General features: G+C 37.7%; 1 protein-coding gene and 1 pseudogene across 1 annotated transcript; one reads left to right on the forward strand and one right to left on the reverse strand.

Moving 5' to 3' along the window:
* Positions 1-7,386: 7,386 nt before the first annotated feature.
* LOC137720893 (uncharacterized) lies at positions 7,387-10,572 on the forward strand. The gene is made up of 11 exons (XM_068460014.2): positions 7,387-7,754; positions 7,874-7,954; positions 8,089-8,184; positions 8,299-8,382; positions 8,503-8,572; positions 8,747-8,829; positions 9,131-9,210; positions 9,440-9,538; positions 9,649-9,757; positions 10,076-10,165; positions 10,302-10,572. Exons 1-11 carry the CDS (start codon positions 7,533-7,535, stop codon positions 10,338-10,340), a joined length of 1,053 nt encoding a protein of 350 aa, XP_068316115.2. The 5' UTR covers positions 7,387-7,532; the 3' UTR covers positions 10,341-10,572.
* On the reverse strand, positions 10,504-11,151 carry LOC148699091 (uncharacterized; annotated as a pseudogene).
* Positions 11,152-15,611: the final 4,460 nt, after the last annotated feature.

Raw genomic sequence — 15,611 nt, forward strand, 5'->3', positions numbered from 1 at the left:
TGACACGGAGTCTCAGTCATTGGATCTATTTCAACAATAACACAAAATTACAGTCTGGTGGTATTTCTCTTCACTGAAGTGAGAGGTTTTAGGTTTGAATCTCGTGGATGGCGAATTCGATACCAAATTAGGCTGCTCATTGTATGACTTAGCCGAACTCTCCCTACCTTTAGTGTAAAAATATCGATGTACTCAAAAATTAAAAAAAATTAAAAAAATAAAACAATAACACAAAATTGGACTAACCTTAATAATGGCTTTACAAAAGTGGACTTATATCCAATTATGCCTACATTAAATTAGTTATTGTTGCACTCATATTTAGAATAAGAATGTGATTCTGTAAATCCTAGTAGATATGGAAATGTATCTTACATTCCTATTAGGAGTAGATTACCTATTAAGAGTTGTAATCCTAAAGAGAAAGGTTTTTACTTATCCTACTACTATAAATAATGGCACGATGGGTGGAATAGAACACACCTCAATTACACATATCTTTCTTTCTCTCTATCTATGCCGCACCCCTCTCTGGCCTCCTTAATTGTTCAATAAATTATGCCTACAACATGTTATCAGCACGCTTTTGACATTGCGCTAAAGAGGGTTTGATCTTCAATCAAGGGAGTATTACATTTTAATCATTCTTTTTATGATTAATTTACTATATTATTAAATTTATCTACATGCTATTGATTCAACTTATTTTTTCTTTGTTGAACGTAATATAACGCATTGGATATACAATTTCGGCTTTCCGAGAAGGATCTTCTACAAATTCAAAGGTTTTTGTCGTTTTCTACTAATCAAGTACGCTTAAAATAAAGGAAGATATTTGAAACGTCTATGAAACATGAAAACATTCCCCATGATGCATGAACCCCCCTATGTTTACATTTTCCTTCAGATATATATATTGTATATGTTCATATATTTGTCAATATATATATTTGTTTCATGTATCGCACAATTAAATTGTTATGTGGAATATATGAGTCAATGTATACAAAATAAATTACAAGCATATTTAGAGTTTTCTAAACCCTAGGTTCAAAAAATTGGGTATATTTTTCATCACTACCATGGGATGGCATCATCCTGATGCCTTTGGACCACCTGCGCAGCCCTTTTTGGGCCAGCAGCTCCATACCGTACCACAACCAGGCCTCGGCCTGGGTTGAAACTTGCATGGGCCAGAAGCCCTAGGTCCAAAACCACAGGTTTGCTGGCTGGGCTCCCGTATCCCGGCCTTTGTCCTCCACGGCAGCCCAAGCGACTGGGCTTGTCCCGAACCCAAACTGAAGCTAGCCTTTGCGCTGGGCTTCGTGCTCGCACCCCCAGCCCGCTTCCTGCAGCCCAATTGGCTGGGTTTGAAGCCTGCTACCGTGCCAAAAATTGAAACTCAGCTGCGGCTGGGGTTTTCTACCACACCCCCGTGGCCTGCAGTCCACTCCCGAGATTATTTTTGGGGCTCTGCTTTTTACTCAAAGCACCCAATTTGAGCCCAATTATTTTTGGGGCAATATTTTCGACCCACATGCTATTATTTTAGCATTCTAAATCACTTTAACCCGTATGTTAATATTAATTTTCTTCTACAATCAACTCCGAATGGTCCTGATTTATTGAATTAATTAAAAGTGACCTGCAGTCCATTAATCTGATAATGAATCCAAAATTATTGACCTGAAGATCACTTTTGGACATTAACGATTCAATAATTTATTTTTAACGAAGTTCTCACACTTGACTTCCCGAAGAAACTCAAATCCACTATACTTAAATCAACATATTGCATTCTGTGTTTCTTACAAGAACCTCTCATTATGAACTAATTGTTCATAAAACTAAATTGAACCTTTAGTTTCAAATTTAGTGCATTTGAAACTCGAAGTTTTCATAAAACAATATACCCATGAAAACCTGATGTTTTTCATGAAAAACCATGTCATAGAACTCGAATGTTCTAACTTTGATGCTTATGGATGATTCATTCCCATAACACCAATCACAATCTAGTTCCCTCCAATTCAGTGGATTGTCGAACTGTAACAAGTTCGATTTTCCTGATTTGGACGTTTCTATTAGACTTTATGTGGGATACAAGACGTGAATCTCCACTTGACTATCAAGAAGCTGAGAAACCATTGAAGCCAATAATGGCATGGAAGAGCTGAATAAGCCTCCGTCATGATCTTCATTCGAAGACTTATGCTCAAAGCATTACAAATGGAAATAACTCCTGAATGAGGATTCCATGGCTCTTTGGCTCACTCCTACGAACCGTTTAATCATGAAAGACATTGCCTGAAGCACACCATGATTATGTCCATGAATGAGTACAATTCTAAAGTTTATAAATCCGATCGAATTTTGACTAGAGAATACTTTTCTTGTCATTCCATGTTTCTAACTCGCTCCTAAAGCAAGAAGTGTAGATAGTGGAAGTTTACCAAATTCTCGGATCTGATTACTACCACACTCGTGAGAGAAATGTATGGACCCAATTCGGTTGGAGTCTACCGAATAGCTCAACTAGTTTGGTCAAAGCCTACCGAATGGTGATGCACTACTTCGGCAGGGATACACCGAATGACATATTCTCTCACAATCCAATTTCAAGTTTGTTTTTACAATATATGGTAGAATCAGGGCCTACCAAGGTGTGACATCATGCCCGAAGCATGATCCTTGGTACCTAAGACCTAAAACTTCAAGAATAAGGGATAGTATTCCCAAACCTCAACCCTGCAGAATCTACTTCCGTCTTGATGGAATAGATCATTGGTTATGCACCTGTTCGTGCCCCTACCAATGTTGTTGAGAAGTACCATTCTAGTAGTCAATATGCGAGAATAATTTTGCTCCACCAAACATCATTGGAAAAGCAAAATTTTGACATGGATGGCCTTGTTGGCCGAATCCCTTAGTAAACCATTTACTTTGTGAACATTTTTCCATGTTCTTGGATTCAAGTTTGGTGTATGTTTTACTTATGGATAATCTTATTGATATTGTCTTTGAATATGAGTTAATTGAATCATATTTCTTAATACACGTGACTGATTCAATTAAACACGTGATTAGGTTGGAATGTGGGAAAGTTAGTTGTCTGGATGAATGCGTACTACGCACACTAACTTTACACCTAAATCACATCTCTAACAACAACTTCAGGTCTATCCAACCTGATTAAGAGCATTGGCACACTCCTCGTTGTATGAATGGTACTGCATCACCATTTAAGGGACCTTAAATTCTCCTTGACGTTGAATTTTTAAGGATATTCGAGATGACAATGATCATAAATGAAACCATTGAAGAAAATAGAGTGAAATATCTTTGCATCACCTCCAAAAATGAGCCTGAATCTTTGATTTGGAGCTAATGGGTTGTCTCCCAACTGGGAATACACCACATGTGGCTGGCCTAGAACCTTGTGATTGAGCCGTTTACTTGTTTTGGCACGACCTTTTGGGACATTCAGGTCAAACACTGATGCTACAATGCATCTTCTTATCTGAAGTAAGGATATGGTGCCTACAAGCACACTTTGCCAAGCATGCTCATTGGGGAAATTGATTTTCTATATCATTCCTCGCAAAGATACGACACGACTCTCTTTTCATAGTGGATTCAAGGGAATATATGTGGACTAATCCAACCAAAATACGGACCATATAAATACTTATGGTTTTGGTTGATGAATCAACAAACTAGTCACATGTTTGTCCACAAACATTGCTGCTAAACCTCATGGCCGATTATGGGTTCACCACCCTACTTATCCCTTAAGGTCCAGGAGACTGGATAATGTCGGAGAGTTTATATCGAAGGTTTTCGCTAAAGTATTCCATGTCGTTTTGGGTTTCTAATTGAACATCGAATTCCCATGTTTATCTCAAATAGCCTCGCCTAGTGATCATAAAGCGCAATTTAAAATGATCGCCCGATTTTTGGTTACCATACCAAGTTTTCGGTTTCTACCTAGGGCTATACAATCTTTGTACGCAGTTATGTTGGTCTGCCTTGAGGCCTATTGCCACCCAACCTATATGACGTTGCAGTTGGTTACTAGGTACGAACCTAACGATTTTAGTATTTACGTATTTGGGTGTGCATTCCATGTGCCAAGTTGCGCCACCGCAACGTACCACCATGGGTCCTCAACAAAGGATGTGTATCTTTTGTCGATCATGATTCTCCTTCACACTAGACCTCTTAGAGCCCTTGCATGCGATCTCTTTACCGCTCATTTGCGGGTTGTCACTTTAATGAGACAGTCTTCCCACCGTTAGGGGGAGATAAGAACTTCAACGTTCCTATAGAACGGCGCGAATTTGCGTGGACGTTACCCACTATGTCTCATCTAGATCCCTGTACCGCACATGTATGATAAGTAAGTGCGGTGAATTCTAGATTTCAAAATGTTGCTCCATACGCATTCCTCTGTTCTAGCTAAAGTGACGAGATCATATACTAGCTGCAAACATGTCTGCAAGGATAGACGTACGTGCCGCCTCTGTTGGACAGTTTGGTCGCCTTTGTTGGACGGTCCCGTACACCAGCGGATAGCCAATCAATCTGTCTTGGCCTGGCGCACGACAGATCACTCAGTTCGTATGATTCACTTCCCTAGAAGAAAAGGACATGACACAACAATGAATCTAAACTTGATCGTTGTCTCAAATCATTTCCATCTCATGAGATTAATCTGGATTTCTCCCGAGATTTAAAGTTCTTGGTCCAGTATACTAGTTTGGATGAGCTAAATGGAATTGAAATGAGATTATCATCGATGATGTTTTCACTTATATGGTAGCTATCGACATAAATGAAAAGCGACGATATCGAACCTTGTTCGTTTGATTAAGTGACAACGTTACGATGAATGAAATAATGCGATATGATGCACGCCTTACTGCACAAGGTTTCTCTCAAACATCCTATGATGAATAGTAGCATTATGAAATGTGGTTAGTGTTTTCTCCATGGGGATATAGATACGGAGATTTACATGTAAGTTCCCGAAGAATTACATGGACTGGTTCAAATAGTTCCAAAACCACGGAACACCCTCCTAACTCATTTTGAGGCGTCCACTTATGGATTGAAAAATTCGACAGATGTGGTATACCTGTCTACGTGATTATTTGATCAGTCAGGGATGAATTATGCCTTTGCATGTTAAACTATGAAGTCTTATGCCAAATTGCTAGAGTTATAGTTTATATCGTTGACACGAATCTCACTAAAACTCTGGAAGAGCTTGAGAAAACTGCATCGCACCTAAAGATGGAATTTGAGATGAAGGATCTTGGGAAAACTCCTCTATGCTTTGACCTGAAGTTCAAGCATTGTTCTGACAGTATTTTGGTCTACCAGTCGAACTACACCCCGAATGTATTACTTTTAAGTATACCTTTGATCGTCCATATGTTATATGCACATGAGATCGTGAAGAGGTTATGGAATCTGAAATTCCATATCTAAAGTTCAACTTTGCGCTTCGTTGTACTTAACTCATTGTATTTAGATAGGACATCTCCTTCGCTGTTGATCTATTGGTAAAGATGCAGCAATGTGCCTACACGCATCCACTTAATTGGTATTAAAGATGTACACTGAAGGTACTACATGGGCAAATCCCAACGTATCTCAGGGGATCCAACCCCCTTGATCCTCGGAATGATGCTTGCTTTTTTGTTATGCTCACGCTGGTTACTTATCAAACCCGCACAAGGCAAAATCCCCAAATGGTTATGTCTTTACTGTTAGTGATATCGCAATATCTTGGAGGTCCACGATATGACATTAGTTGCAAAATCTTCGAATCGTTCCAAAACTCACCTCACTTCACTACGCCACAAGTGAGACATGGTTAGGAGTTCTTGATGAGAATTTCGAAGTACTTGCTGTGTTTTCATCCATCGTTGAGTCCCGACGACGATCCATGAAGATTATGCCGCATGTATGAACCTGACCAAGCCATGATACATCAACGAAGTCAATGCCAAGACATATTGCGTCTACATCTACATCAACAAAGCATCAGGAGATTGAAGTCATGCAATCCATTCCCAAGACAACTTGGCCGATCTCTTCACCAAGTCATTGCCCAAATCTACATTTTAGAAGCTCGTCCAAGGAATAGGTATGCGTAAATTATCTGAGTTGAATCGTTTGTAGTTCTCTTATTTAGAAGTTATGTCTAATTCAAGGGGAGTATCTTAAAGCATACTTACATGATCTTAATGCACTCTTTTTCCCTACGATTAGGAACATTTTTCCCACTGGGTTTTTGATACCTAACTAGGTTTTAATGAGGCACCCATCCCAAGACGATCATACTCCGTTGAGTTCACTACCTTCGTCTAGTTTGACGAGCGTTTTAGACATTATGCATATTTTTCTTACTTTTCTCCTTAGTCTATGGGTTTTCCCCATTCCTTGGGTTTTACCATAGCAAGGTTTTTGTGAGTTTTTACAAATGCATACTTCAAAGTAAATTTGAGACTCGCGATCACCTGTTGTGCCAATTACTTCATCAACTATTCTACCTTATCTACTAAAGAATCTGATGCGATGGTTTGTTGAGCATTTACACACTCAAGGGGGAGTGTTGCAGTCATATTTAAAATAGGAATGTGATTGTGTAAATCCTAGTAGATATGAGAATGTATCTTACATTCCTATTAGGAGTATATTAAATGGAAAGGTTTTTACCTATCCTACTACCATAAATAATGGCACGATGGGTGGAATGGAACACATCTCAATTACATATCTCTCTCTTTCTCTCTATCTATGCCACACCCTTCTCTCTCTCTGGCATCCTTAATTGTTCAGTAAATTATGCCTACAACAGTCATGTATTTTATTCCAATTTTTGTCGAGGGCAAATAAAACTTTTTGCCTTACTAAAACTCACTGCTAGAAACCTAATTCTCCCTCATCTATCAATCCTTGTACAACGACTTATCTAATTGCTATAAAATTTTCATTGTTACTTTTTAAGTGGCTCATATGTTATTCACATAATAAATATGGACAAAAAAATAGATGAAAATTTAAAAATCTGGATGTTGAGAAAATAATTAGCTATTTATTGGAGGTATAAATTGGGTAAAATAAAAGTGCAAAGTAAAAATTGATAGTCATTTTTAACTTTAATGCTAGTGATATTAAATTTTTATATCAAATTTTATAAACTAAATAACGTGGTGGTTAATAATTATTATTAGTATTGATTAATATACTTATTTATATTCGTAACAAATTTATTGGTTTGAAAATTTAATTTACCTCACATTATCCAAAACAAAAGTAAAATAAAATGGCAAATTACTGGTTTAAAAGGTGAAAAGTTAGAAACACGAGCGAAATACGGTGCGGGGAGGAGCAGGCAATAACTAGATAAACCCTAGTGGCTATTACTGTGGCCGAGCAAAAACCCTAACGCGAGATTGAAGAAGGTGATCAGCTATCAGCTACCTGCGGTCCTGCGGTATCTCGATTGAGCAATTGCGAAAATGGGAGGCGATAATAACAGGAGGAAGCGAAGCGAAAGCGATGGAGGAGGAGAAGAACCACCGCCGGAGAGGAAGATGGATATTCTGCCGTCGATGATAAAGAACAAGGAGAAGAGGTCGGCGGTCCACGCCAAGCTCAAGCAGCAGAAGAAGCTCGAGAAGCGCAAGAAGGCCAAGGCCCGTGACGCTGCTGAGAAGCGCGCTCTCGAGCTCGGCGAGGAGGTAATTATGCCAATTGTGAATTTATGAATTTATGAACTGATAAATTGGTATTTTAATTGTTAATTGATGTTTAACTTTGGTTTGATTAGCTAATTAGTGTTGTTAATTGAGCTCTGTAGCCCCCGGCAAAGAAGATCCCGAAGACAATTGAGAACACCAGGGAAGTCGATGAGACTGTTTGTAAGCCCGACGACGAAGAGGTTCGTTTTTGCACCCTTTGATTGTGCTTGACTGGCTTACAATGTAGCAAATGTCAAAAGATTTGTTTTTTATGCGTGGAAAATTGAATGATGGTTTGGTTAATTTCGGCTTTGTGTTGTGTGTTGGATTGCAGCTGTTTGCTGGAAATGATGCCGATGAATTCAGTTCAATTTTAAAGCGCGAATCGAATCCAAAGATATTAATCACCACTTGCCGTTTCAATTCTTCTGTATGTACATTTCAACTCCCCTGATTTTTTACAGCATTCCGAATTTGATGTGGTTGGGGAATTCTTTGTTTAGGTTATATTTTGTTTACTATTTTTCGTGTTTCGGGTCTGCAGAGGGGGCCTGAGTTTATAAAGGAACTACTTTCTGTGATCCCAAATGCAACCTTCTATAAAAGAGGAACATATGACTTGAAAAAGGTGCTTTCCTTTGGAAGCCCCCCTCCCCCACTCTTCCCCCTCCTCTTTTCAATATGTTGATCGTTAAATTCGAACAATTTATATGTGTATGTTTTGATTGTTTTCTGACTTTGGTTGCAGATTGTAGAGTACGCAAATAAGAAAGATTTCACTTCTCTAATTGTTGTTCACACGAATCGCAGGGAACCAGGTTGGTTCTGTCTCTTTCTGAAGGGTTCTATAGTATTGTTGTACTAGTGCTCCCTCAAGCTTTGTTTCTGATGAAAAAAATTTTAGATTGTTAGAAAAGTCTCTGGAGTGTTATCTTCCACTTCGTGTCCTTTGTTAATATGTCTAACCGTCGGCTATTGTAATAATTTTGTAGATGCGCTCCTAGTAATTGGCTTACCTGCTGGACCTACTGCCCATTTCAAGCTCTCAAAGCTTGTTTTACGCAAGGATATCAAGGTTGGTCACATTCTCTTTTTCATATCTCAACACTAACCTTTGATGCTAGCCACTTTGCTTTACACATGCTACACTGAAGGGTTTTTAGCTGCTTCTTTCTCGAAAGTTGAGTTTAAAAATAGGATACATATAAACTTAGAAACTTATATACACTCCAACAACAAATCCTACAGTTTATAGTCTCACTATTAGAATGTGATTTATGAAGGAGTTCTCTGTGTGTTGTGTGCATGCACGCATGTGCGTGTGTACACATGTATATTTCTTTTGTTTTCTTATTGTTTATTTGATATACCTGCAGAATCATGGAAATCCAACCAGTCATGAGCCTGAGCTTGTATTAAACAACTTTACAACACGCCTTGGTCATCGTATTGGAAGGTTGTGTTCTTATCTTGTGTAAATGTTCCCAAAATTATATGCTATGTATTTTTGTACTTTTAGATTTGAACACACATCGTCGTACATAGTCTTAATTAAAATGAGTGCATCTAGTTTTGTATTCTTCTGCCTGTACAGTTTTCTTTATAGCCTTTTGATATCTCTGCAAGTTTGATGTGAATCAACCTCTCGCTTTCTAATGGTTTTTATATCGACCTGCTTTTTTCAGATTAATACAGTCACTTTTCCCACAAGAACCAAACTTCCGTGGTCGGCGAGTTGTAACTTTTCACAACCAGAGAGATTTTATATTCTTCCGGCATCATCGGTGTGCTTCTTTGACATTTATAAGTTGTAATATTAACATCTTTTACTTATTTTCTCTTTCTTATGAAGCTTCCGTTTACTAATGAATACATTTCACTTGCATGTTTTCAGGTATATCTTTGAAGAAAAAGAGACTAAACAGATAGAGTCCAAAGGTAGAAAGACCAAGGATGCGAATGCTGAAAGCGGACCTAAAGGGAAAGTGATTGCCCGCCTACAGGTTGGTGTCTCTCAGTTCATCTTTTCTTCTTTTGTATTTCTTTTTATACATTTTGATTTGTTTGGCCTCAGGCCTTACTAAACTACTTGAAGTATTTTTCGTGCTTTGTTGTGGTCCTTTACTCTGTGACCAGTGTGGTTCACAAAATGAAAATAAAAAAGAATTAGTGACACATGGCCTCCATACCATGTAGTCCAATAGGATAAAATGATGGGGTTTAATAAGGTCCATCTTTATATACTTAGAAGCAATTGAATACGTATCTTGTCGAGAGCATTTATAGTTAATCATAACACTCTTTCCATCTTAAACTCACAGGAGTGTGGCCCTCGTTTCACCCTTAAACTAATTAGTCTGCAGCATGGGACCTTCGATAATAAAGGCGGGGAATATGAGTGGGTTCACAAGGTACTCAGTTTGACATTTACCAATCAATTCATGTCGTATATTGGAGTCATTTCTTTTTGTTATTAATAAAATTTTCCCCTCATGTCTCGTACTCACTGTTTGGTGCATTTTTTCTTCCTACCCATTTGTTTTATAGCCGGAAATGGACACTAGCAGAAGGAGATTTTTCTTGTGATTTGCTTTGGAATATTGCTCGAGTTTATCATTGCTGGAAACACAAGCGTTACAGTTTAAGAGTCGCTACTGCACGGCAAGAAGTACATCAGCCGGGACCATTGTTTTAGTTTCAAGATCAATTTTGTGCTGTTCAATTCCAATGACTTGTGGTGAATTCTGTATTAAATTTTGGAAAGAAGATTCTCATGCTTGGTGCACGGTTCCTGAAAATATATGTTTACTTCCCACCATTGTCTCATTTCTACTTTGCTTGCGTTGCAAACAACTGCTGTCTTACTTTGCTTCTCTATTTACACGAAAGCAAACCAGAACGAAGATGCCTCCGAAACCAGCAACTCGCAACTCCAATCTCTCCGGCGGGGAGTTTGTGGTTAGATCGACACAATCTGCGATTATCAAGTTCCAATTCGAACACTCGAGCAACGACCTAATCCATGTGGACTTTCCAGTTCTCGCTCCTGCAACCCGGCATGGTATCCTCCGAAAAGGTGGTCAGCGACCATCCCCGGTAGGATATCAACGTTCTTCCGACAATCGAAACTTCTTTACAACACAAGCGAAATGCATGCTCACCGGAAAAAGGTTGACGACACTACAGCATCAATACCGGTATAGTATGGTAAGATGAGTGAATCCAAGTACACGCTCGCATGCAAAATACGAAGATTGTTGGTTTCTCAAAAAACGTACTTGAAGTCTGACTCGACTCCATTGTCGAAGGTCAGCGCAGATATCAGAACGAGGAGGAGAAATGCCGGGCCGGTGTCTTGATGGAGGTATCTACATACATGTAAATGAGTTGTAGTCATGTGTGGTAAAAAGTTACGGTGGTGGTAGCGGTTGTAGTGGTGGTTGTGGGCAGGACCGTCTCTAAGATTTCCGGGACCTTATACGAAATTCATAAAAGGGGCCCGTCTTATAAGACATCTTAAAAAAAAAAATCATTATAGATGAAAAATACCCAAATCTTCAAATTCCAAGTCAATATACTTAAATTAGTATATATCTTACTTTAATCGAAGTCTACATCACTCTGATCAGTTGAATTGTCTTTATGATTCAGAAGTTTCTCTTCAATTTCATGAATTTATAAATTAGGGTTTAATAATTTGTGGGAAAAATAACAATGGGACAAAGAGAGAATGGAAGTAGAGTGGGACACTGGCGATGACATCTGGGATTCTGACATTAGGGACTCTGGTGTGTAAGAAGAAAAGTGAGAAACAGCGATGAGACTTTGGCATGAGAGAACTGAGAAGAAAAGTGGACTCTGAGTCTCTAACATGAATTGTTTGCCTCGGTGGGGTTCTCCCCTTTAAATTGATTATCTTTGCCAACATAGTTTTTTTAATTATAATTTTATATAAAGGAAAATTAATGAAAATAGTTTGAAAACTTTAAGTTTTAATGATAATGACAAAATAAAGGGTAAAGTAAATAGTAACATGATTGACCTTTTAGTGTAAAAATATAGTTTTTCGTTAAAGTGAACAGTACCGTGAGCCTTTCGTTAAAATTCCTTTTATATAATTCCGTACAAATTTTAGGCCGGTAGCCTTATGACTTTTGGGTCCATTAGATTTTTATATATATGTTTTTTTATTTGATTAGTATTTTATTTCATATAATATTATTTTATATCTTACCATATTCAATAAAAAATATTTTTAGGGGCCCCCAAAATTTTGGTGCTGAAAGCCGGATCTGGCTGCGGGTGCCATGTCAATGGAAGTAGCGGTCAGATTGTGGTGATGACCATGATAAGTTGGAATTTTTGTATACTACACATATTTAGGACGAATTTTAAATTTGGACTATGTGATTCTTAAGTTTCAAGTTTCATTTTTCATGTAAATAATTATATATATTTTTATGTTAGTTAAAACAAGAGAAATAACATATATCACTTCAAATATTTTGTGTTTCGTACATACTTTATGTTTATTTTTTTAATCCAAACGCACCGATAGTCTGCAAAGCAAAGGGAGGCCCCTTGTACAAAGATTGACTCATGATTTGTGGTACTATATGTTAAAATATTCCACATCGGGGGTGGTAGAGAAAAAGAAAAATTTAAATAATTTCACTCTAACGAATATTGAGAATTTTTTTGCAATAAAATTTTACACATGTCGGTTAACAAGTTAGAGATAATATTGATGTTATTGAAAGTGGGTATTTGACTCGTCTCTTTGATAATTTGACATGGTATTAGAGCCAGAGAGTAGACTCGTACTGCCATGTGATGGTGAGTTTCTTGGCCCCACGTGATAAGTGAATGAGTCCTCTTAACTCTACGTGATTGTTAATGTGTGAATCTTCTACGTATGACCCACTAATTAAGTCGTGCATGAAATTTGACTTTGTTATATAAGACCGACTCCAACCCTTGAAGTAAGTTCTAAATTTTCCCTTCTATTCCTCCTCCATTCTATTCCAACCCTTGTTCTAAAATGGGGTTAAGTCTTAAAATTAAAAAAAAAAAAGCTAGATTCCCACCAAGATTTAGGCCAAGGTTAGCGGTGGAGCCCACATGTGAGAGTGAGAAACAACAAGAGAAATTCACCTGCTAGGCAAGGACGCTCACTCGCGCCAAGCCTAGCAGGTTTGTCACGCCCCGAACCCGACACACGTCTAGGATCGACACGTGACGTCACCATGTACCCGTACATCTATCATGCTCCGCCTCCGAGACATGGACAAAACACCACCCAAGGTCCAATTGCGTAATAATTTTTCGTAAACATCAGGCTGTATCTAACCTCCTCTTTAGACTGCCTACGTACCCTCAGACGGGATCAAGACATTCGTAGTTCACCATTCATTAAACTCCGATGTTTATCATAGGACGTTCAAACAGAAAAGCATAGCATTTCTCAATCAATTATTAGAACTTGACAAACATGAAATTACTAGATTCAGGGCTACATAACAAACCCACAAGACATTCAAGATTTCCATTTCATCTGTCATATAAATCACTATGTTTCAACATAATACCGCAATCCATAGCATGTAACATATCAAAGAACCAACGAAGCACAATATTATTCTTTAGCCACATTGATCAACTAATCTGATCATAATAATAACAATCATATCCAACATTATTCCACAATCACTCCAATTAATCAATTCCATGAATCAAAGATGCACAATATTAACATTTAACTACGTTAATCAATCAACAAGATCACATATCAATTCACGAAATTTAATCAAGGAATTCTACATAATTCCCTATCTTGATTCCAAGTAATAACATGATAAATCTAATTTATAAACACAATGTCTTCTGTGAGTAGTTCTCATTCACTCGAATCTAGGGTTCAAGACTAACTTTATGGAAATGCACAAGAGTGGGGATTCCATACCACTCAACATAATCCAACTAAAAGATGGTAGCCTATCAAAATGTACCAAGTACAACTAATCCTCATAAACCTAGGTAGGTAGTGATCACCCATCGCAGATATACCAAACATGATCACCCCTAGAATGCGTATGTCACCCATTGCGGATATACCAAGCAGAACCATAGGCATAATCTAAGCTAGCAGGCAGTGATCACCCATCGCGGATATACCAAGCATAATCACCCTTAAAATGCATATGGTCTCCATCGCGGATATACCAAGTAAGACCACATCCTAACTCTAGGTAGTGATCACCTATCGCGGATATACCAAGCATAATCACTCTTAGAATGTGTATGGTCCCCCACTGCAGATAAACTAAGTAGAACCATATGCATAGTCTAATAACGTAGGTAATGATCTCCCATTGCGAATATATTAAGCATGATCACTCCTAACACCTCCCCATCGTGGATATACCAAACAGGACCGCATCCTATAGCTCTAGGTAGTGATCAAGCATGATCACTCCTTGAATGCGTATGGTCCCCCATTATGGATATGCCAAGCAGAACCATAGGCATAATCTAAGCATGCAGGAGGTGATCACCCATCACGAATATACCAAGCATGATCACCCCTAAAATACGTATGGTCCCCTATCGTGGATATACCAAGCAGGACCATTCATGTACCACTGCTACATGGTGCAGTTAGATCAACTCACAACCTACCTCTACCTCAACACCTATGATTTACAAAGTGAGCGCATACACTATCAATTTCTGCATTTCCCATATCTAGGTTCCAAAGCATTGTTTCGAGTTATTAAAACGAGAAACCACCTCGATCAACTCCTATTCACAAGTGTACGTAGTTACTAAATGCATCACTTTCGACTCTAGTCTTAAATCTTAATTAGATTACTTGCATCAGATCCAAGTATTATTTTGATTAACTTGAAATAGCATGATCAAAATAAATGAAACATTTGAATGAAAACACTTTTAGACAATAAGTGAAGATGCTATTTACAAATATAGATGTACCTGTATATACAAGCTGTAGCGATTGGTACGTACGTATTTGCTGAGATATAAGTAAGTTCATTGGAATATACATACATAGATATATGTACACGGTTACTAAACAAGGAAACAATTCCATTCCTTTCAGATTTTATACGTACATATAAGTATTCGTTCAACTTCAGACATATGCAAAAGTTTTGATAATGTTAAACCAATGAGACCTTAATTAGATATTCAATACATATAACAATTACCATATCTACTTACAACATTTATATCCATAAGCAACAAGGCCATTACCAACAAAAATGTCTAAATCCAATAGCAACAATCCAAAAAAAACCATACTTGCATACAGAAACCATACATACCATAATATTACAACTAGCACATGGTATGTTTATGCAATAGACTCTTAGCACAATTATTACAACTAGCACATGGTATGTTTATGTAAAAATACAACCATAATATTATGAGAGTGACAGTTAAAAGAAAGTCATGCATCCCTTAATAAAAGAGCCTTCCATATAAATGTTGAGTGCAACCGAATATATCTATGTCTCTATTTCTCTTGTTGCATGCTCGATTACACAGTATAGTCTCTCTAGCAGGAATATTTGAAAAATCAATAATATTAGAGGCTATATTACCATGTACAACAAAAGAACACACAACAGGAGAGAAAATAGATACGATTACATATTGGAATGCTATTGGTATGATGGCTCTGTGGTATTTTTCTTAAACCCTTTATAACATTAGAAATTATAAACTTTTGGAAGGTGCTTTTAGCTTATGAGATAAGCCGATTAGAGTCATAATTCATCTCCACTTTTCATCATAATTACCAAATTTATGATTAAGAAAAAATACATTAAA

The sequence above is a fragment of the Pyrus communis genome, chromosome 1, assembly GCF_041283825.1.
Source record: "Pyrus communis isolate YQ-2024b chromosome 1, ASM4128382v1, whole genome shotgun sequence".
Classification (NCBI taxonomy): domain Eukaryota; kingdom Viridiplantae; phylum Streptophyta; class Magnoliopsida; order Rosales; family Rosaceae; genus Pyrus; species Pyrus communis.

What these genes read in the sequence shown, in the direction of transcription:
- LOC137720893 (XM_068460014.2), top strand. Translation starts at nt 7,533, where the DNA reads ATGGGAGGCGATAATAACAGGAGGAAGCGAAGCGAAAGCGATGGAGGA. An exon ending in CTCTCGAGCTCGGCGAGGAG is followed by an intron (nt 7,755 to 7,873) that starts GTAATTATGCCA and finishes TGAGCTCTGTAG; the next exon opens with CCCCCGGCAAAGAAGATCCC. An exon ending in GTAAGCCCGACGACGAAGAG is followed by an intron (nt 7,955 to 8,088) that starts GTTCGTTTTTGC and finishes GTTGGATTGCAG; the next exon opens with CTGTTTGCTGGAAATGATGC.